This window comes from Polyodon spathula, chromosome 3 (genome assembly GCF_017654505.1).
Source record: "Polyodon spathula isolate WHYD16114869_AA chromosome 3, ASM1765450v1, whole genome shotgun sequence".
Lineage (NCBI taxonomy): Eukaryota > Metazoa > Chordata > Actinopteri > Acipenseriformes > Polyodontidae > Polyodon > Polyodon spathula.
This window is the reverse complement of record NC_054536.1, coordinates 43,456,615-43,479,848: the sequence shown is the minus strand read 5'-3', so window position 1 is coordinate 43,479,848 and position 23,234 is coordinate 43,456,615. Positions and strand designations below refer to the sequence as shown.

Sequence of the window (23,234 nt, the reverse complement as noted above, 5' to 3'; positions counted from 1 at the left end):
ATGTGTAGTCTTCGTGAGTTGCTGAGGTTTTGACAACTCTTCTCTTTTTTGGTGTTTGTGTGTCTCTATAAGGCACTGCAGTGTTATGCTCCTGGCAGAATTTTGTTATTCATTTTCACGTCTCATTCTAGCCGTCTTCACATCTGCATTTCGCAAAGTATGCCTTGGCAGAGATGCCAACTGCTACGATTTGCCCGTAGCAGCTACTATTTTGGAGGTTCTGCTGCAGAGCTCCTTCAAAGGGGTATAATACTACGAGTTCCATTAAATAAATAAATTATGGATACTCCCTGAATGTTTTTGAAATATTATTTTAATACAATGTGTGTGTTTTCCTGTTAAATTTTTAATGAATTAATAAACGTTAAAGCTCGTCTATACGGACTCTACTGTGTGGTAGATGACCGGGACTGGAGCTATGCGCCCCAGGCCGTAGGCGAGGGCGCTAATGAAAGTCAAGGTCATCTACCACACTGTAAAGGCCGCATCAAGAAGGCTCTATCGCTATTAGGAAACTATTTATTTATTTATTTTCTCTTTTTTTTTAAATAAAAAATAAATAAAATTTAAAAACTATATTTACCTTGAACTTCTGATAGTTTGCTGGGTAAACTTCCATTGAGGAAAATAATCCCTAACATAATTAGAATAGAAAAACAACATACTCAAAACTTGTTGGAGGCAGTGCATCATTCAAACTGGCAGGGACTGGATTGGCTGATGACCGAATTGTTGACCAATCGTGTCTTTCACGTTTATTGCAGTAGCTGTGAATTGAGCCTTCATTACGATGTCCTGTCACAGACATGATTTCCCTTGTGTCTTGACCAGTGTCACAGACAAGGGCGCTTGAACTAGGGGTGCTGGGGGTGCTTGGCTTTGCATGGGTTCCATCATATAAAGAGGTTACAGTTTTGTTCAATGGCTTTCAGCACCCCCACTTTAAAAATAGTTCCAGTGCTGCTGGTCACAAAGTATGTTTTTAGTAGCCTTTTTTGTTATCAGATTAGTAGATTAGCATGTTAAGGGAAAAAGCTGGTATTTATGCAGATTGATTTAAAATGTAATTCACAGTTAAGCACTTCAACGTTCCAGCAGGCATCTATGCAAAATAGATGCCCGCTAGATCTGGAAGCTGATTGGCTGTTCACACTCGGTCATTTTCTAATGGTTCTTAAATAATACTGCATTTCACTGGCAGTTTATTGTGTCATTTTAACTGACATACTAAAGGCTCTGAGCTGGGTTGCTTAGTAACCAGATTAGGGGTCCTTCAGAAACTGCTGTGCAATTGTCGGCTTGCTATCAATGATAGTGGCTGCGTTCACGTACGCATATTTTCCTAATGCTGTGCAGATTTTGTGAAAATCCTGTCCAAGTTCGCCAACTGCATGAACTCATCCGGAAAAGATGTCACCAGGTCACGCATCTCCCGAGCGCAGATTCTGCACAGATCGCGCATCTCCTGACAGGTACTGCGCTGGAGCAGCCACGGCTTCAAACAACAGAGGAGCGCTAGCGGACAAAGAAGTGTGTCTGCAAACAAACCCGATCCTCATTCTACGTGCTACTGCCACCTAGGCAGGAGGTGTGAATAACATAAAAAAGGAGCTTGTATAAATTACCACTAATATATAACTTAGTGGTTTTGAACCCTGGTCTTGGAGTACCCAATGTACTCTGTGCCTTCTGGTTTTTGTTCCAGCCGAGCTGCTCTCAATTACTTCATTCAACCCTTAACTAATAATTTGCCTAATCAGAGCCTTAAAATAATTTTAAACAGTTGGGGTTTCAAGTTAAGTATAAATTGTATAAGGACTTGAATCCTCCAAAATTTTATAAGCTGAACTATTCAAAAAGTAAAATTAAGCAAATTATTAGTTAACTTAAGGGTTCAATTAAGCCACTGAGAGCTCAGTTGGAACAAATCCAGTAAGGAACAGGGTTGGAAACCTCTGAAACCACTTATATTGTCATTAAACAGCCTTTGGGGAAATAGAAACACCCGATACCATTTACATCCGATAATTGTGATGTAAATATTATGTAATAAAAGCAGAAATGTAAAGTTATGATTTTCTAAAAATGGAAAGACTAACGAGAGTATGTTAGAATGTTCAACTAAATCGGCTTCCATGTTTGTTCTCTCTGCTTTGCAGCTAACCTCCAAATCGTGCCCAAGCTCCGGCTACACAGACTGTGACGTCAGACGCAGACTCCCATCTGCAGTCTAGCCGTCAAAAAAGTGAACGCAGCCAGGATCATTATCAATCGCATATTTACTTGGTTGTTTGTCAGTAGGGCTAAGGATTTTAGTAGAGAACATTGAACTTTGCCAACACAACTTGAAATTTCACCTTAAAAAATAAATAAATAAATAAATATCCCAGCCTTACTTATCAGTTATTAAAATAGGAATCACAAATCAAACAAATTCATTTACATTTCAAAATTTCTGTGTGTTTACAATTACCAAAATGATAGATTGAACAGCAAAAATGAGGTCATTGTCTTGCCAGAGCCTAAGAACCTTTATATTGGCTAGCAGCCATAAAAAAAAAAAAAAAAAAAAAAAAAAAAAAAGCTCTTCACGTAGCACTCCGAATTTTCAATACTGTACTAACTCCATCAGTGAAGATACAAACTGGCAAACTGACTAACATTGCCACTGCGCTCGCTGGCAAAACTGAAACCGATTCCTGAGAATAGGATAGTCTGTTTTCACTCTGAACCAAAAGTCAACGATACCAAGCTGAGAAAACTAAGGTCGGATACTCCGATTGCAGGACAGTTTGATGAGCTGCTCAACTTCATTTGATGGCAGAGTCATCTCATCAGGCCGACACAAAAATGGGCTACGCACCCAGTCCAGTCCAGATATGTCCTAAATGTCTGTAAAGAATGTTCCAAACCGCTCCTAAAATTGTTGGAGGTGGGCAGTCATCACCTGTGCACAGGGCTTGAATTTCAGCGCGACATCGCAGGAATCGTGCATTTTCCAAGTTGCTCCCGCGTATCTGCAACTTTTCAGTGTGGGAGAATCCAGCAGAGATATTTTAAGACACCAAACTACTGTATTTTTCACTCAATTTAGAATGCCTGAAACGCTACAACAATCTTTAAGGAAGTGGGTGTCAGTGACGAAAGCACTATGAGCCGCATTCAGAGTAGTTCTAGTTAAAATAAATAAATAAATAAAAGTAGCGATGGATTTTTTTAAGCGCTGCGAGACTTTATTCTCTCGTACATGATTCTCGGCCGTTATCTTTAAGCATTATAGAAACTCAGTAAACTGCAGTAAGTAAGCAGTTTTGAAAAAAAAAAAAAAAAAAAAAAGATTATATTAGTCTATCTAGGTGTTGTTTTGCAAGCAGTGACTTTCGCTTTAACTCTTAAAACTCAGCTCCATTAATTTTGGGGCACCAGTGCACCGAAGGTTACTCACATATTTCTCAAGCACCGTAAAAGCCACCTACCTGGTTCATGGCTTGTTTAAAAAAGTACAGACTCTGGGTTTTCCAAATACATATACAGTGTGTGCAGTAGTCCTAGTCTGAAGTACGACTGCCTGAAGTTAAGTCTCTCATCATGTGACAGAATTCACAGCTTAGGTTTCATTTTGAGTCTATTGCTACATCATTTTAGCATCTAGACTGAATGGGTCAGTATAACATTGAGGTTCAATGGTGCAGTGTTTTTTCTTTGCCATCTATGATTACAATATAGCAGTAACCAAACAATTTGTTTGGAAAAGCAGTTATTTATTTTACATATATGCTCATTTGATATGTTACATGCATGCAGTACAAACTATCCATTAGTTAAACATATGTAAGTGAAAACAGTGAAAAATACGCGGAAATAGGGGCAGTGCGCTTGCCCTGCACAGTGGTAAATTAGTGTTGGTGTGGTTTATATATGACAGGGTCTTCCTCGGGTCACGCGTGTAGGTAGCCGCTGTTCAAGCACACCGAGAGACAGACGAGGTGTTGATTTTGAAACGCCGGCACAGGCGCGCAGGATTTATTAACACGAACAAACAGAAAACGAAAGTAAAATAAAGGTGGTCATATGACGTTACCAGCGATGGTAACGCATAGAGGACTAATACAGCAAACTGTACAAAAAGTGCAAAATAAAACATAATACCACAAACTATAAATCAAAAGGTGCCGTGAAAACGGCAGGCCTTGCAGCAGCCCCGAGCTCTCTCCCGCTGATGTTTTTAAACTGACGGACACTCGGTCGAGACCCGCCCACCTGCTGATTGAAGACCAGCACAGCCAATCACTTGCTGCCCTTAACCAAGCATAGCAGGCAGCAAGTCTCAATCGAGCGCCCGTCTGTAAACAATAATACAATCAAACTAATCAAGTCTCAAAACGACACAAAATAAACTCATTCCCACATATAAACCACACCAACACTACTTTACCACTGTGCAGGGCAATCGCACTGCCACAAAAGTGTAAAGAGTTAAAAAAAAAAAAGAAATGGAGCACTGATTAAAAAGAAAAGCAACTAAAATATATAGTTTTTTTATATTGAAAAGTGCCTTTTTGTTGCCATTCCCCCTAAAATTTTGGAGTCCCCCCATTGACTGCAGCATAGGGGAGAAATTCCCCAGCACACAAAAATTGAAATTGAAGCCCTGCGTGTAGAAGGCTAAATCCCAGTGTTCTCAGTCAGGAAGGTGGAGAGCTAAAGGAACGACACGTAGAAAGTGATTTTCTTCACAAATCCATAGATGCGGTCGCTTAGCATGAGTGTTTGTATTTTTGCCCTGCAGACTGACATTTAGATCGTTAAGCTTCATAAGGATGCCCCTGGGGTATGCCAGTAGAGACATCTGATCACTATTTCACAGAAAGTTCACAAATTCTTTTTTGTAGTCCATTGCATGCACACGTATCTTGTCTTTGAGTTCAACGAATCATTCAAACACTTTTCCTCCTGAGAGTCACCTATACTTTCAGCATCTAACCTCTCAGAATTGTGCTGGGACCCTATTTCGTCGCACAACTGGGCGAAGAGACGAGCGCGAAGTGGCTGAGCCGTGATGAAATTCACAATTGAAATGACATTTTGCAAAACATTGTTCAATTCTTTACTCAGTTCCTTTGGCGCCAGCTGTTCTCTGTGAATAAGGCAGTGTGTCCATACTGCAGCAGGTACAACTTTCATTACCATGACACGCAAACCTGCTTCGCATCCAACCACACAAGGTGCTCCATCAGTGCAGAATCCCACAAATTTATTCCAAGGGATTTTTTTCTCCTGTATGTAGCCCTGCTACACATCAAACCTTTCTTGTGCGGTTTCATTTTTAGGAAAAGGCAGACAAAAAAGTAAATCCTCAAAAATGTCTCCTTCCCAGACGTAGCGCATATAGGCTAAGAAATGTGATCAAGTCTCTCAGTGCTTACGTCTACCTGAAGAGCAAATGCCTCTGTTTGCTGCAGGCGTTTGCTCAGTGTTCTTCTTGCTTCTACCCTACGTTTGACGATATTGTTTGAGCGGGATCGCTTTCAGTTTTTTTGTTGCATTTTCTCCAAGTATAATTCTGACCATGTCAATTGCAGCAAGCAACACCAATGTTTCTCCAACAATATGAGGCTTCCTGCACTGAGAAATTTGATAACGCCCCTCAACTGAGGCCCTCTGACTGCACTGACATGGACATAACGTTCTTGAAAAAAGACCTTGGCTTTCCTTCATATTCCTTGTGTTGTGAACTCTGGTGACATTTAAGTTTATTGAGTATCATGCTCTCCGCAGCCAAAACAGTCTGGCACAAAACACACTGCGGCCTTTCTTCCCCATTCACTTCAGTACTTGTAAATCCAAACTCAAGGAAGGATATTTCATATTTCCGCTTTTATGTCTTGCACCCCTTTCATTTCTTGTTCTTATCCTTGTCATTAGCTTTACTGCAAAAGGTAGAAGCAGAAACTTTTCGCAGAAAAGCATCCATATTAGATCTCTCTGTATTTAACATATTTCAGCCAGCCTGAATCAATACACTTAATGTCAGCTTCCTGGAATGTAGAAGCGACGTATCTCACAGTTGTGCATGAAAAAAGTACTGTCATGTGCGAGCGTTGCACCTTTATAAACAGGAAGTGTACTGTATTAATCACGCTCAGACTTACAGTGCCTAGAGAAAGTCTACACCCCCTTGAACTATTTTCACATTTTGTTGTGTCAGTGCCTCAGAGTTTCATGCATTTAAATGAGGATTCTTTTCCACTTATCTACACATCATACTCCACAGTGTTAAGGGGAAAAAAAAATTGTATTGAGAAAAAATATATATATTAAAAATGTATTATATATCATAATTGGATAAGTCTCCACCCCCCTGAGTTAATACTTGGTGGAAGTACCTTTGACAGCAATTACAGCTGTGAGTCTTTTGAATAGATCTCTACCAACTTTGATTTGGCAATATTTGACCATTCTTCTTCACAAAATGTTCAAGTTCTGTCAAATTCCTTGGGGAGCTATGATGGACAGCAATCTTCAAATCATGCCACAAATTTTTGACTGAATTTAGGTCAGGGCTCTGACTGGGCCACGCAAGGACATTTACCTTTTTGTACCTTAGCCACTCCAGTGTAGCTTTGGCTGTGTGCTTTGGGTTGTTGTCATGCTGAAAGGTGAACTTCTGTCCCAGTTTCAACTTTCTTGAAGAGGGCAGCAGGTTTTCCTCAAGGACTTCTCTGTACTTTGCCCCATTCATTTTCCCTTCTATCCTGACAAGTGCCCCAGTCCCTGCTGATGAGAAACATCCCCATAACATGATATTGTTGTCACATGCACACTTTGACCAGTCTTGGCCATAAAAGCCTGTAGCTCTTGCAAAGTTGCCATTGGACTCTTGGTAGCCTCTCTGATCAGTCTCCTTCTTGCTCAGTCATCCCGTTTGGAGGGATGGCCTGATCTAAATACACCTTCCACTTCTTAATAATCGTCTTGACCGTGCTCCAAGGGATATTCAAGGCCTTTGATATTTTTTTATACCCATCCCCTGATCTGTGCCTTTCAACAACTTTGTCCCGGAGTTGAAAGCGCCTACAGGAACTACTGAATTTATCCTGAAATCATGGGAATCACTACAATTTAACACAGATGGAGCCAAGTTAAGTTGTTGTGTGATTTTGAAGGTGATTGGTTACACCTGAGCTAATTTAAGTCTAGAATATTTTTTTCACTTGGAAGTTGTGGGGTAAGATGTGTAGATAAATGAAAAAAAAAAAAAATATATATATATATATATATATATATATATATATATATATATATATATATATATATATATATATATGTGTGTGTGTGTGTGTGTGTGTGTATGTATGTATGTATGTATATATATATATATATATATATATATATATATATATATATATATATATATATATATATATATTATATATTGCATTTTAATTTCAGGCTATAAGGCAATAAAAAGTGAACATTTTGAAAGGGGTGTCGACTTTCTGTAGGAAAAGTGTAATAAAAAATAGGCTGATTAATTGAAAACTTTTGTTGAGGTGACGCATTTTCTGTTATGCTGGTAGCACATCAATCACCTGCCGAGTGAACAAAAACAAACTAAAATGACACTGCCGAGCGGCTCTGTGCGACCTTGGGAACTGTTGCCTTAAAGGCATTGCCTATATTTAGTAACTAAACAGGTGAACTCTGAACATAACGGTGTACCCTGACTTGTTACGAGTCTATTGTTGTCTGTTTGGCTCATGTTACCCAGTCGTTGGTGTTGACCATTATGTACTTTTATTTGCATAGTTCTCTTTAGTTTATGCCTCCTTTTCACTTGTAAATTGGTAGCAGGGTCTTTCCTGCTGATGTGAAATTAATTTCAATTGAATATCATCTGAAACGCTGGCAAATTCTTCAGTTTCTGTGTTTTGTAATCCAAATTCCGTACCCATGTGTTGCTAATTGAGGTACTAGTATCATAAGGCCTCAACAACATTGTTTTGTATAGTCACTCTTTCCTTCATCTTTCAAAAGCTATACAGGAGTTCTAAGTGCTGCGGTGGTTTTAAAACCATTATATAAAGTATGTTTTAGGTAGGGGCTTTAATCAATTTAATGATTCATCAATTAATCACACCTGTGGGATCTGATCAATTCAGAAAGATCAGTGTAGTATCAAAAAACGTGTGAAAAACAAATTGGAAGCTACTGGAAGGTATACCCAGTAATTCATCATCTCTCAGAATGAAGGATTAAAGACTGCAACTTGCAACATTTCCTCATCTGTGCTTTCCTTTTGCGGCAGTATTACAAGTTTATCTCTCATCTTAGTCATAAGTAAGCTGATTTTTCTTTTTATTCAGCATCTATTAATCAAACTGTTTCAGAAAATGAATATTGAAAAACTTGTTTGTCTGAAAAACTGTCTGGCGTAGTGATTTATCAATGTAATAAAGTACTATATTATACTCAACGCAATTAGTCAGTCGTTAAAAACATGCAAACAAAAGTGAACCAGATAATCAAATACCATACATCTTGACATTCCAAACAATCACACATGCATCTCCCCTGTTTTTCTTCTTTTTTTTTTTTGCTTTTGAAGCACTATACACTTATTAACCCATCCTCAGAACCCCTTCCAATGAAATGTTAAAATTATAAAGGGCCATTTGTGAGCCCTCCCAACCCATAAAACACCACAAAATGCAATTAAAAACTAAAATAATATTTTAAATTACTCACTTTGGCTAACATTGTTTTCAAAATATTATCAATAAGCTATAGCTTTAAGGGTGTGATGTTATGTGCTGCAGTGCTTGAATGGGTTGTAGTACAAGCGTGTAGTTGGTGTTTTATAGCTTCAGACTTGCAAGAATATCAGTTCATATTCCTGTTTGTGAAATTGAAAATGTCATAATCAAGTTACTGTATATCAGGGAGACACAAGAATAAGAGTTACCTTGTTTGGTTTCACAAAAATCTGACGAAGTGGTTTTCTTATCCCGATCCACCAGCTACAATAGCATTATGTTAAAACTTTGTATTACTTCTAATTGTCTTTGAATACAATTTCATATCAGTAGCAAACGTGTGATGAATAGATCGGATGATTAATCAGTGATTAGAAAATGTCAATCAATCCAGTAGGTGTTGTCCACCAGTACAGTATTTTAAGCTGCTTCATACATGCCACTTACTTAGCTTTTGTGGATGATGTTTTCTGTGCCTGGTGTTGTATTCTTTACTAAATTATTCTTCTAAATGGCTCTGTGCTTTAGCTTGAGCTTCCAAGTCTTTCTCATGATTGTCGTCCCATTTCTGTTTCTGTTGCTGACATACACCAAAGCCTGTGAGCACCAGACTTTTTGGCCCGTCATTACCATACGGTATCTTTCATTGTGGCTTGCTGAATAAAGATAAAGAAAATGTAGGTGAAACGCCCCGCTATAAACAAAAACGTATGGCAGCCTAGATATACCAAAATACAATCCCTCAAGATGTAACAGTAGCAATGGTTTTTATCACGTATTGCTATTGCAGCTGTCACTGATATTATTCAATGGGTTTAGACATTTGATAAAGTATTAATAACCAAGGCTTTAACAATAGTCTCCCTTTTTGAGTAGCTTTACTATTTTCACTCGGAATAGGGCAAATCTATTATTCTGTTATTAAAATATGAGCATAATAATGCCACCAAAAATACACTGGAGGAATATAAATGAACTGACAAAATAACAAGAAGTTAAATACCATAGTGAGCAATTATTTCGCACATTATCTCTGGGGTGTGTATACATAAGAGAGCTGCAGTTTCATAACAGCTGGCTCCAGTGAGAATTTAAATAACCACTGTGATTTTCAAACAGATTAAGGAATGCTTTGGTTACCATGTTAATAACACTCAATATAATTTTTTTATAAGTGTAAGTCATTTACCTTAGCATATGGAAATGGTCATAGTAATAAGTAATGTGCAAAACTAATATGCAAACTTCAGTCTGTTATCATGCTGAATTTTGATTATGTTTGAGTAATGTCTTCATCATAAAACCATCCAAGTTTGTTGTAGTAACTCGGTAGATATTCTTTAAGACAAATAAAGAATGTTTCACCTGGAAACTGTACAAAACCTTGAAGATGTTAATTCTTCAGGTGCTAAATGATCTGGGAGAATATACCCTTTGAATGGCATTTGTAGCTAACTGTATTTGAATTAGCAGTTTTGCAATGTAAAAATGACTTTAAAGTGGTTGTCGCTAACACTATAATTCTCAGTTTGCTTCAAGGAAGGATTACTGCTTCACATGCGTGGTCGTTTCATCCTACCGGAGTCTTCTGCTGCAATGCATTTTACTGGCTGCAAAGCATGTCAGTCATTGGGGGAAGCAGCGTTTTGGTTAATGACAGGAAAGAAGCCAGACAATGAAAGTGCAAGGCTTGCAAACAGAGACTTAACTTAGTGAAGTGTCAGATACCGTGTCTTAAAATGAAAATACAAGTTTCTTTGAAAATTGCACATTTTAGAGCTATATAATAAAGTGCATGACAGAGACTATTCTGTTTGATACAGTCACTTTAAGGGTACGATTAGGTTTATGTGTAGATTCTTCTGGAAGCAAGAAGCCCCCACAGAATTTGCTTCTAGGTGCTCAGTAACTATGTAAATTACTGTCAGGTTCAACATAGTTCATTTTGTCAACAGATAAATGTACATATTTATTTCACAGTATTGTTTTTAAAGGTTATTTCTTGGAAACCACTTTTTTAATGAAACAACCACTTTATGATATGACGTTAAGCATGTGGTCTTGATTAGGGTTGTTCCAATATAATGATTAATAATCCAATTAGTCTCACTCTAACATTTAGTTTCAGATTGATGAGGCAAAAAGTTCTTGTGGGGTTCTTTTGGTGGTGAACATATTGCTGTCAACCTTGCTGAGGTCAAACCTTTTTTAACATAAAATAAGTTTAAAGGATGTGAAAAAAAATATATAAATGGAAACTAAATACCATGAATGATATGTAGGTGAAAAAAATGTTTCATAAGGTTTTATAGCAGTTACTGAATTTCTTTTATTATTTTTTTTAATACCGTAATACTGTATCATTTTTTAAACCTACTTTCCTTACTGTTGTTGTTTCAATTGTTATTAAAAGTTTAAATACCACAAACAAATACTTGAACACTCATCAGAAAAAGCAGTGAAAGGGTTTATGAATATCAAACTTTATTTAATGTATGAAAACTTAAAATTACAGTATTTAAATATACATGAATTAAGTGTAGTGAAGTTGTGTCGGTCATGTACGTATACCTCTAAATGAGAATTAAATCATGTTAATGTTTGTAGTTTACCTTTTTCAAAGATCATTAGAAACCACAGGTTAAATTCATATACAAATTGCAGGTGCAGGTGTGGTGAAAGACAACAATACTGGTGCAGTGTAGTCCGGGCTTAATGCTGACCTGTAGCAACAGCTCCCAGTAGGTATTAGCTGTCTAACAAGAACAAACAGCAACGGTTAGACAGACAAACAAACAAAACACTCACAATACATTTTTACTTCTGTTTCCTTATGGGTCCTTTTCATAACCATAGCAAAGGAACAGATCGCATTGTCACATCCCCTTAAATACCCTTAGTCACACCCCCTGCAATAGCTAGTTCAATCACATATCCATGACTGACACATTGCATACTGCATTACGGCGATGACTTCTAGCGTTGTGACTCTGCACCCTTGCTGGATGGCTGTCATCCGACTAATTCTGGAATGAACTGCCAAACCATCCAGTACCTGGCACACTGTTTCTGTTATACAGCACCCTCACAGATCGGGAGGGAGATTGTTGACTAGGATTCAGGACTTGCTTGCGCTCAGCATTTAATGAATTAACAGAACAGTAAATAAAAAGGTTGCAACAAACAAAAACACAGGACACGACACATTCGCCAAAACAAAAGAGACAAACAAAACAGACTAAACAGACAAAACACAGTGAGCTTCTATTTTACCTACTGTTGTGTTATTATTATTATTACCTCCGTCTCCAATCCCGTTCTCCACTCACTGAACACACAACCCTGGGTGAGTGAAAACTTGCAGGTTTTATGCAGCTGAGACTCAACTGCTAATCAGTCATTCAATTGGAGTCGCGGTACAACTGCATGTGAATGAATAAAGTGCAATTCCCCGTGCTCATATATTATTACTTTTTACTTGCACATGAAGTGCTGTGCAGTCCTCGTGCCTAAATACAAATATACATTTTAAACACTCGTGTTACACAGACTCGTTTATATCCCGTGTACCAATGACTATACACCAACATTAACACACAACATACAACACAAAATACACAGAGGGGCGGGGCACTTTGCCACACAGTCATATAAACATTGCAACTATACTGATGTTTGGTTCCTTCACTATGAATGAAGTACTGTATTCAACCACATTTTCCTTTGGAGGCGTACAGAAATGTGCTGGTAAACATTAGATATATCCAAATGCGTATATCCAATACAATTATAATAACATGTAATATTTATTAGGTGTTGAGGTATTTTTTTTTTTTAGATGCTGTATCTTCTATGTTTAATCATTTAATCACACAGTAGGATGAACTCTTCGGCTATAAGAGTGTCTTATCTTGTATCCTTTTAGTGATCAAACCTACTCTTCTTCGCTTCTCTCTGACTCATAGGTTGTGTCCTACCGCACATTGTGAATTCTGTGAATGTTTTAGTTGCTAAAGGCGCTCTATGGGTTTAGTACTTTGTTCAAAATAGTCCATCTGTTCTGGTTTCAATCTAGGCACATCTATCAACTTGGAATGCACAGATGTACTGTTTCTATGGAGACAACTGTGTTGGTGGCTGGCAAGCAGTAGGCAACATTCTTACCTCAGGGTGTATTTCAGAGCTTTCTCATTGGGTTATCTGTAAGCGAAGAACAAGGAAGGTCATGGAAGAAAACAGAAACAGCCTTGGAATGGTCTACTTGACAGTAACTTCTGCCAGAAATACGTCTCTGAAGTAGAAATTAGCACATGATCGAGGAGCATGAACTGGAATGGCAGTAAAGAAAAAGCTTTGTTTAAAAGAAAAAAGAAAACATTTATAAAGTATATAATTAATGATAGCTTTATTTTGCACAACTGTGTTGAATCTCTGCAAGTGGATCAGAAAGATTAAAAAATACAAAGCAATTATGAAATATTGCAAAGATAGTCAACTCATTGACTTTTTAAGGCAATTTAAACATGCAAAGGTTAAAAAAAATGAAAATCTCAGCAAGGAGCTGCAGGCCTCAAAAATCAAACAAGAAGATTTCCGACATTTGCCATCCAGATAAAAACACCCATGCTTGAGTGACTATATTTGTATGTCCTTAATTTGGAATTCTAAAAAACAACATAATCAGTTTTGCTCTGAAATTCTAAGAAATCCATTTGATCCAGGTAGGATCCCTTAAAGTAAATTTTGGCCCCCAGTGTATAAGCTTTTGCTCTAAATGGAAATATGTTATTCCGAGTTTTATTTCTACTATTAAAACAAGTGGCACAAACATTTGGAGGAAAAGCTTACTAAATACAGTGCCAAAGATGTGAAAAACAAACAAACAAAAAAAAATCAACACACGCATGAATTAGTGACTGCAGTTTTGTGGCTGGAAATGGTAAGCTCTTGTCCTTGGGTCTGAGAAGTTACCACTCTATTGCTATTATAATAGCGTTCTCATGGGTTCGTAACTTCTGTAAACCCAAGCCAATTGCTTATTTCCATAGCCCTCAAATGCAGTCATATTCACCTGTTTTGTGGCTTCTCTTCTTTCTCTGTTACATCAGATGGGGAGATCCCAGTAATAAAAGAAGACAGGGAGCTAGAGAAGGGGCAATCACCGGTACCCATTCCTCATATGTTAGAGTGTGAAGCAGGAGACCATACATATGAGATGATTCCCAACACAGAGCGCATGGATGGAACAGGTAAGTCTGCCCTGTGGAGTAGATGGGTTGGTTAGCCAGAATATGTTGTGGGTGTTGATGAAGCCAGTAAAAGTCGACAACCTTTCTTCTAAAATGTTTCTTTTAACATCTTACATTTTGGTTAATGCATATCACTGATGAAGACATTAGCTAAAATGTGTGTCTGCTTGAACAAGTTTCTTATATTTTTATCAATGAGTTTATGATTAAAAATAAATTTTCAACCCATAAATGCAACATTAACTTTTAACACAGTTTACAAATATATAGCAATTAGCTTCATATTTATTTTCACTAGCTTGAATATGTTATTTATCTGGAAGCTAAAGCCAGTGTACACCAGCGTCATCTATTGAAGTTAAGCAGAGGCAGACATGTGAATATGAAAGTTTGTAATGGAAATTGAGCTATGTACAGGTATGGCCAAAAGTTGTACATCACCTAGAATTTTAGGATTAAAACATAAAAAAAAAAAAAAAAATGAACATCACGTAATTTAGGTATTTTATTTAACATAATATAATCAAGGAAACTACAAAGTGTTATCACAAAAGTCTATCATAAGCCAAAATAGTAGTACAGTGTATCATGTTAGATTTAAAAATGTCACATTTTTCAGTTTGTTTTAAATGTATGTGGAATTCAGATAATTTAGTTTTACCATACCTTATCTTTTTTATGCTATGCTTTCCAATGCTTCATCAAACTTTTTTCTCTGCTTTACTTCACTTTGCTATGCTTTTATGTACATGCAGTATGTATGAAACAGACCTGTATTTTTCTGTCAGCAGACTAGCAGAGACATCATTGAATATACTATCTGCTCTATTGTTTAAACCGTCTATTCGAATAGTACAGTAGAATATTTTATGGTTAGCGTCATCAATGTCAAAAGTCATCAGTAATGTTAAATAGCTTTTTATGGTTTCAACTCGAACCATTAAACCAGTTAAGTGTTTTTTTTTTTTTTTTTTTTAAAGATACCATTCTTCCTTGATTACAAAGGTTGTTTTAGTGGCACTTTGTTTTATTGCTTCCTTTTTATCAACTAAACAATCCAAACAGGATTAAACAATGATAACCATAACATGCAATGGGATAAATTTGAAAGCAAGCACAGCGACTTCCAAGAAATGTGAATTATTTGTTGTCAAAGCCAGATGCAATCTGCTGTAAAATTGGATGCAGTCACTTAGGAAAGACTTATTTGTGGAGGTTGAAACTATTAAAGCAATACAATGGCTGTCCTTAAAGTGTTACTGAACACTGTATAGTGTTTACAACAAACTCAGTTGTTACTGCAACTGTCTCCTGTGCTCTACCTAGCCTCCCAATGCTGTAATGACACTGTGAGTGAACCTGCAGTAGTTTGTAAAAACTGATATTAAAATGTATAGCTCTTAAACCATATTACTTGGTTTTAAGGTGTTTTTCTTTACACGTTTGTCATGGTTGTAAAGTGTTCATATGCGTCATTCCACGCCAACTCAACCTGAATAGGGACGTTTCCTTGCCAGTCCATCTTAGATTTTCCTAGAAAAATTCACCTGGGGGTTTCCTGACATGCTGAGTTCAGAAATTTATTTATTTATTTATTTTTAATTTACCCTTCGACCTGCGACCTTGCAAAGGTCAACCTAAAGTGAAAAAGGGATCTTGACCAAAGAAATCACTCTGGGTGCAATTTAGATCATGTGTAGCACCTCGTTCTACTCGTATTGAAATAAGGCATTTCAGAAAAAAATACTAGTAGCACCCTACTCACTTCTGGCAAATTGCCAGACAAGGAGTAACTGATAAGTGTTGTTTGAACTTCAGCCTAACCATTTACCCTGTAGGGGATGTGGGTCCTAAAATGTAAGTATTGCTGTAAGACCCTTAGGAATCAGTCTTCCAAATTCTGTGAAAAGCATTTGGTTTCAAGTCCCACCACTGGTCATTAAACCCCCTTGAAATTTGAATTATTGATATTTGTACCAAGTTTAGGCTGAAGCAAATATTTGTGGAGACTGTAAAGAAACAGCAAACCTTGCATTCAAAGCTCTATTTAAACAATTTACTGTTTTTAAAGTAGTTGTAGCTAACAAAATAACGCCTTAAATCTTAGCGTACATTCCGTTTGCATGCAGATCCCTAGCGCTGTTTTCAGAGAAACGTGTTGTAGCCTCTTAAATCTGATATAAGGTACTTCATTGGGTTAAATAAAAAATCTTAATTTGCTTCTCTTCCTTTCAAGAAGTCCGTTGCTGTGTCACGTCGTAGGTTACTTCATCTCAGCAGTGACTTTGACATCAAAGCAGGTAGCATTAGGAGATTCAGCTGGTGGTAAAGCATTGAAGGGGTGGGGACAGTCTCACTTTCCAGGTGAAATTAGACCAACTGGAAGTATGGCATTCACACAGATATCTTTAACCTAGTATAATTCCAGACATTGTGTTTTAAAATGAAAATGCACATTTTTTATAAAACATTTGAGACCTATATACTGAATGGAGGTACAGGAAGAGGTAAGATTTATGGAATTTGTTAGCTATATCCAATTTAGGTTGACTGAAGTATTTTCTTTTCACCCCTTTGGAATGCAATTCACAGATCATATTAATGAAACTGAAATATTATTCTCTCCTCAAGTCTCTGAAGACTTCCAGACATCTCTTGAGGCTGGAGTCTCCCCTCAGGATCGTTCAGTGCAGCCTGTCTTGGTTTTGCCGCCTAAGAAGTCTGTTGGTTTCTCTGGTGACCATCAGGACACCCCATTGAAAAAAACACCTTTTCTCAAGCAGCCCCCTGCACTGCCTCCAAAGCCTCTTTCCAGGATTCCAAACCATTTAGCTGGTAAGTTCTCCTGTCATATTATACAATTGTTTTTCCGTACAATTGGCAGCCCACACATATATTATAGTTTAAATGAAAAGTGAAAACAAAACACTTCAAAACAACACCCAAGCTACAGCTAACTCAATGCAGTACTACTCTCTCTGTTCTCTCTCTCTTGCGCATGCTCTCTCTGATTCAGAATGACTTTATTAACATTACAGGAGTGCTCCAGTATTGCCAAATCATTTAAATACAAATCAACAATAACAAACATATATTGAGCAATACTGATATTAACAAATTTACATATAACTCCCCAGTTCCCAGTTGTACCAGCACACAAGGAGGGGGTTTCCGTAATTGTATATTGTAAATATGAGTGTTGTGATGTATATAAATAAGTGTAGCAGATATTTACTTAATTTAGTTGTCTAGGGTATTAATTACTAATTTAATTTTAACTTGTATTACAATTATTGCCCCCAAATGTAAATAATTGCAATAATAATACACACAATGGGCTCTACACAGTAATATCCGTTGAGTTCAGATCCATCAGTTTAACATTGATACAATATTCGACTGAATTATTAAATAGTAGAGTGCATAGTAACAGATCAAAAACAAACACAGGCACCCTGTTTTACCCTGTTTTCTCCCAATTTTGAAAATGTCCAATTGTATTTTAGGCTCAGCTCACCGCTACCACCCCTGCACTGACTCAGGAGCGGCGAAGACGAACACACGCTGTCCTCCGAAGCGTGTGCCGTCAGCCGACCTCTTCTTTTCACTCTGCAGGCCCGCCATGCAGCCAACCCAGAACTACAGCGTCGAAGGACAACGCAGCTCTGGGCAGCTTACAGGCAAGCCCGCAGGCTCCCAGCCAGTCTACAGGGGTTGCTGGTGCGCAGTGAGCGGAGGACATCCTGGCTGACCTAAGCACTCCCCTCCTGGCTGGTGCTCGGTCAATTGTGCACCACCCTCTGGGAGCTCCCGTCCACGGTCAACAGTGGAATAGCCTGGACTCGAACCTGGCGACCTCCAGGCTATAGGGCGCATCCTGCACTCCACATGGAGCGCCTTTACCGGATGCGCCACTCGGGAGCTCCACAGACACTGGTTTAAAAGTATAACTATATCAATTTATTTATAACACAGACTAACAACACAAAATAGAGAATTCCTAAATACTAGTGGTCAAACTAGCTTAATATGAGAAGAAATATATTTAACAGTCAGTATTGCATATCAAACTGAATTCATACCATACGAAATGCTTTCACATAACCTTTGACTTCAGAATATGTAATCAATGTACATTTCAACAGACAATATTTACATAAGGAATCATATTCTTAATCTATGCACCAATTGAAGTAATATGAAAAGTAGAGTTTATGTTTAATAGTTATGCAACAAGGTTCACATGTTGCAGTTAGCAGGGATCAGGTCTTGGTAGTTCGTTGCAGCTGTATGTCTTGTGGTGATGTCAGTAGCGGGAAGTTCAAACAGAACCGCAATCTTGCAAGCAGGAACTGGATACTTTAGTTGATGCACAGTCATTTGGAGATAAAAGACCACGAGTACCCAATTCTTATGGGTCTAGAAATGGCAGTTTCTAGAACAAAGTACTTGATCTCGCTCACATTTCTTTTGGAGATACAAAGATTTAATGGTGTCAACCAGCAGGCATCCAGTCTTTCAGATAGGTAGGCACATTGCTTGGAAGATTGTATCAGGTGGTTTCCATAACAACAGGTAATTCACTCATACTGTGACGTAGATTTCTTGTTTCGTAGAATGTTTGAACTTCCTTGAAAGCAGTACTTTCGGTGGAAACAGCATGTCTAGATGGTAGAGAGCAGCATCATGTAGAAAATAGGACAACAAGCTTAGATGCATTTAGGATAACCAATCATGGCATCCTCTTAGAATTGGTTAATCTGATAAAGAGGACGAACGTACCTCCATCAGACTCAGTGTTAGTCGGCTTTCAAATAAGGTAATATTTATGACATACCATAAAACCACACCTCAATTCGCATTATAACAAGCATTGAGGAAAGCCTGGTTAAAAACTAAAACTCTCGGGTTTTAGTTTCATTTTCACCATGAAGTACACGTTTGGTACATATTAAACATTTGAGTGTTTGTAGTATAATAACTGTATAAAACACTTCTATGATTGTTGTCCAATATCTGTAATACTCCCAGTGTTATGGTTTTATATACAAAAACATTTCATGCCTATGTACGATTTGATCTCCATTACATGAGAGTAGATGTTGAACTCATTTCTGATTTGAACTCGGCTCTCGCCAAGATAAGCACCAACTAAGACGTAGCATTGCAGTAAACTAATGTGTTCCATCTGCATCTCCATCCATTTGCATTATTTTCCATTTGATGATGTAGATATCCTTCTGTGTGGTGTTGATTTCTGAAGTGTAATGCTGGCTTCAGGGATCAGCTCATTTTGCCTCCCCAGCGCATCAGCACACACAACGGCTGCGATGCTGGCTCCGGGGATAAACCCAGTGCGGTCTCCCCAGTGCATCAGCATGACAACCATCTGGATTGAACTAAGTAGGGTACATTTCTGGGGTCTTCAAGTGGGCACCTTCCATCCTCGGTGTTTCGATGACTAGCCCACAACACCTCAAAAGCGCTCAACAGTGATTCTGGTATCCCAGCATCACTCCCCTCCATTCCCCACTCAGCTCAGCCCAGCTTACTTACCTGTACATCAGCATTACTTTCTTTCTATTGTGCTTGAGATCCCCATCCAGAATCTTTACATCTCAACCACAGCCAGTTGCTGCTCCTTTAAGCTGCTTCAGATAAGTTCTTCACTGCGACGCAACTCTTGGCCACTGAACCCGACATCTCTGGGAAACCGGGTTGTAGAGTGTGCCACAAATCCTCGACAACCCACCTCCACTGGGTTGGTTCCAGGAAGTCTCTCCAGTATAATAAATTAAGTCCCTTTTAAAGCTTGGGGAGGGTGACATTTTCTTGTGGTCTGGCAGATAAGTGGTTAGATCTGTTTATTTCTTTACATAAACAAATGCAAGTTATGTGTTTTAAGGGGAGGGAGGAGATTGAACTATGAAACACAGAATAGCTTTCCAGTGTTAGGTTTAGCTTAGCTCAATTCATAATTAAATATAAAACTCCAAAATATCACTACATAAGAACGGGATTTTAATGAGGAACCTGATGCTCCCTGTGTAGCAGCCTGCCTGCTGTATTTAGTTGTTGGAATGAGCAGCGTGTGTGTTTACCAGCTGTGAGCTCCTAACCCACAGGTGGGTGTGGTGTAGCAGAGCGCCAGGCACAAAAGGATCCCGATTGTACTGAACTTCAGAGGCAATCGGTTTTAACAGCCCATTACCCATGATGTAGCCGAGATACTGTTTTTTTTGTTTGCCAAATGCACACTTGCCCAGATTAGCCATCAGCCCCACCAAAGATGCTCTTTCCAGGTAGAGCAAAAAATCACATTATCAATGTATTTGGTGGCATACTGGGTGCCAGTAGCTGGTCCATCACTCTGAAAGGTGCAACAGCCCATCTGGGGTAGAGAAAACAGTTTTTTCTCTTGTGAGCTCTGAGTTAGCAGAATTTGCCAGTATTCCTTCGTCACATCCAAAGTCGAGATTAACTGTGCCTTACCCAGTCGGTCGAGGAGTTCATCTGCTCGGGGCATAGGATATGCATCAAACACATTCACTTTTCTAAAGTCCACACAGAACCGCGTGGAGCCGTCATTTTTAGACACCATCACTATTGGACTGCACCTATCAGAAGCAATCACAGCTAGATAAACAGATCAATTTTAAATTATAAAAACAAGTAAAACTGTTTTAACTTCTTATTGCTGTCTGTTAGCTTCAGTCCGCCCTTCAGCTGCTCCAGGCTGCTTCTCAGTTGTCACTGGGGCCGTTAATTTGAATCTGATTGAACAACTAGTGTATACTGCAGCAGTCTAGAGCGCTATGTAAGGTGGGCAGAAATGGTTGTTTGAGATTGAACTCATTGTCTTTTTATTTGTATCTGTAGACATATATTGCCCTGAGAAACTTAAAACATGGGTAATTGTTCTTCCTGAAGTATTTATGGTTCACAGTTGGTTTCTCAATATGCTGGCTAAACGATCCCTTTAAGAATGCAAAGTTCTGTTTTATTAAGTTACTCCATAGTGATGCAGGTTTTGTTCTCATGGTTGCAGTAGATTTTACTAGAGAGAGATAAAGGAACCAGTAATTACAAAAGGTTTCACTGTTTACTTTATCAGTGGTTATCTGAAGCCATTATCAATTTTGTGCATAATGAAACCTCTTGAAATCCAAAGTTGTGTACTGTTATCTGCTTGTGCTGGTGTACCAGCAATTGCGGGTGTGTTTTTGAAATGTTAACACTGCTTAAAAGTTAATTTTTTAAATCGGAGGACAGTATGTTTAGTAGTCTGCTACTCCCATTTGTAATTGTACTATTTAATTTACAGCTGTACTAAAGGAATGTTTATGAAACTGGAATGTATGTTTGTAAGCATAATTGTTTTCTTGTTTAGGAAAATCGTATATATGCTTTCTTCTAATTTAATCTGAATAAACGACTGTCACAAAGACGGCCGAAGTGGGCGGCGTCAGAACCAGGAAAAGGAATGAATGACAGAGAGGTGTGGTTTGATGGAGCTGAGCGAATGTTTTGCTCAGCATTTAATAAACAGAACAGAAAATGAAAAGGTTGTACAAACAAACACAAACACAGGACACAGCACACGTCACCAAAACAAAAAGACAAACAAAAATGGACTAATACTAAACAAAAATACGGTGAGCAGATACTTTACGTTATTATTATACTTATTATACTTATTATTTCCTCCGTCTCCAATCCTGTTCTCCACTCACCGAACACCCAACCGCGAGTGGGTGAAAACATGTTGTTTTTATGCAGCTGTACCAAGATTCGACTGCTAATCAATCATTCAATTGGAGTCTCGGTACAACTGCATGTGAATGAATAAAGTGCAATTCCCCGTGCTCACATATTATTACTTTTTACTTGCACGTGAAGTGCTGTGCAATCCTTGTGCCTAAATACAAATATACATTTTAAACACTCGTGTTACACAGACCTGTTTATATCCCGTGTACCAATGACTATACACCAACATTTAACAAACCACATGCAACATAACAGGTAATATACACAGGGGCGGGCACTTTGTCACAACGACTCATTCATTTTAGATAAGTGTAATGCGGAGCGTCAAGCATTGCAATTGATTTATACAAAGATAATGGTGAGGCAATACCAACAGTGTCCGAGAAGCCAGTGAAAAGTCTAGGGAGATGGTACGACGGGGATCTAAAGGACACAGTTTGTGTGGGAGAAGTTAGACAACAAGCATTGGAAGGGTTGAAGGCATAGACAGCAGCGTTTTACCAGGCAAACTGAAACTCTGGTGGCAAGACTGCTGTGGCCACTGACTGTGCATGAGGTTTCCTTGACAACAGTTGAGAAACTGGAAGCTTTAATCAGTTCATACATCAGGAAATGGTTGGGAGTTCCTCGCTGCCTCAGCAGAGTGGGACTTTATGGTAAAGGAATACTGCAGCTGCCAATCTCTGCTCTAACCGAGGAGTTTAAGTGCACCAATGTCTGACTGGAAATGACATTAGTAGATCCATGCGACAAATGCGTAAGGGAGGCAGCACCTGTGTGGAAAACTGGAAGAAAATGGAAGGCAAAGAAAGCTGTGGAAGATGCTAAGGCTGCCCTTCAAATCGGAGATATTTTGTGGCAAGTTCAGCATGGAAAAGGAGGTTTTGGTCTCAGTTCAGCTCCTCCTGCATGGCACAAGGCAACCCCATCTCAACGGAGGAAGCAGGAGAAAAAAGCAGCAGGAGGAGAGGATCAGGTGTGTAAAGGCTATTTCCCAGGCCAAGCAGGGAGAATGGATGAGATGGGAGAGTGTGGAACAACGCAAGATCGGATGGCAAGACCTATGGACAATGGAACAGAGCAGGATCAGTTTGTTCATCAGATCAGCATATGATATTCTCCCATCAACACAGAACCTAAACATCTGTGTGGGCGAGGATCCTTCATGTCCTTTGGTTCATCACCTGCAACAGTAAGGCACATTTTGACAGGATGTAAGGTGGGTCTTTGCCAAGGACGGTTTACTTGGCGCCATGACCAGGTCCTGCGATGTTTGGCCTTAGCACTGGAAGATAAGCATAACCTGACCAATAAGTTGCCACCAGTTCCATCAAAGCATTACACACAAAAGACAATATTCCTCCGTCCAGGAGAGCAACCTCCAAGAAAAGGTGTTAAAACCAAGCCTCGCCCAGGACAACTGGAAGCTGCTAGAGACTGGAAGATGCTGGCAGATGTT

At 38.6% G+C, this 23,234-nt stretch overlaps 1 protein-coding gene across 4 annotated transcripts in view; it reads left to right on the top strand.

Annotated features, from left to right (window-relative positions):
* The window catches only part of LOC121313113 (phosphatase and actin regulator 1-like), a 330,299-nt gene that overhangs the window by 229,573 nt on the left and 77,492 nt on the right, over positions 1 to 23,234 (top strand). For all 4 annotated transcript variants that reach the window (XM_041245291.1, XM_041245294.1, XM_041245292.1 and 1 more), the window contains exons 4-5: positions 13,865 to 14,005; positions 16,637 to 16,840. In XM_041245291.1, the coding sequence (XP_041101225.1) occupies positions 13,865 to 14,005; positions 16,637 to 16,840 (345 nt within the window). The remainder of the gene's footprint in view (positions 1 to 13,864; positions 14,006 to 16,636; positions 16,841 to 23,234) is intronic.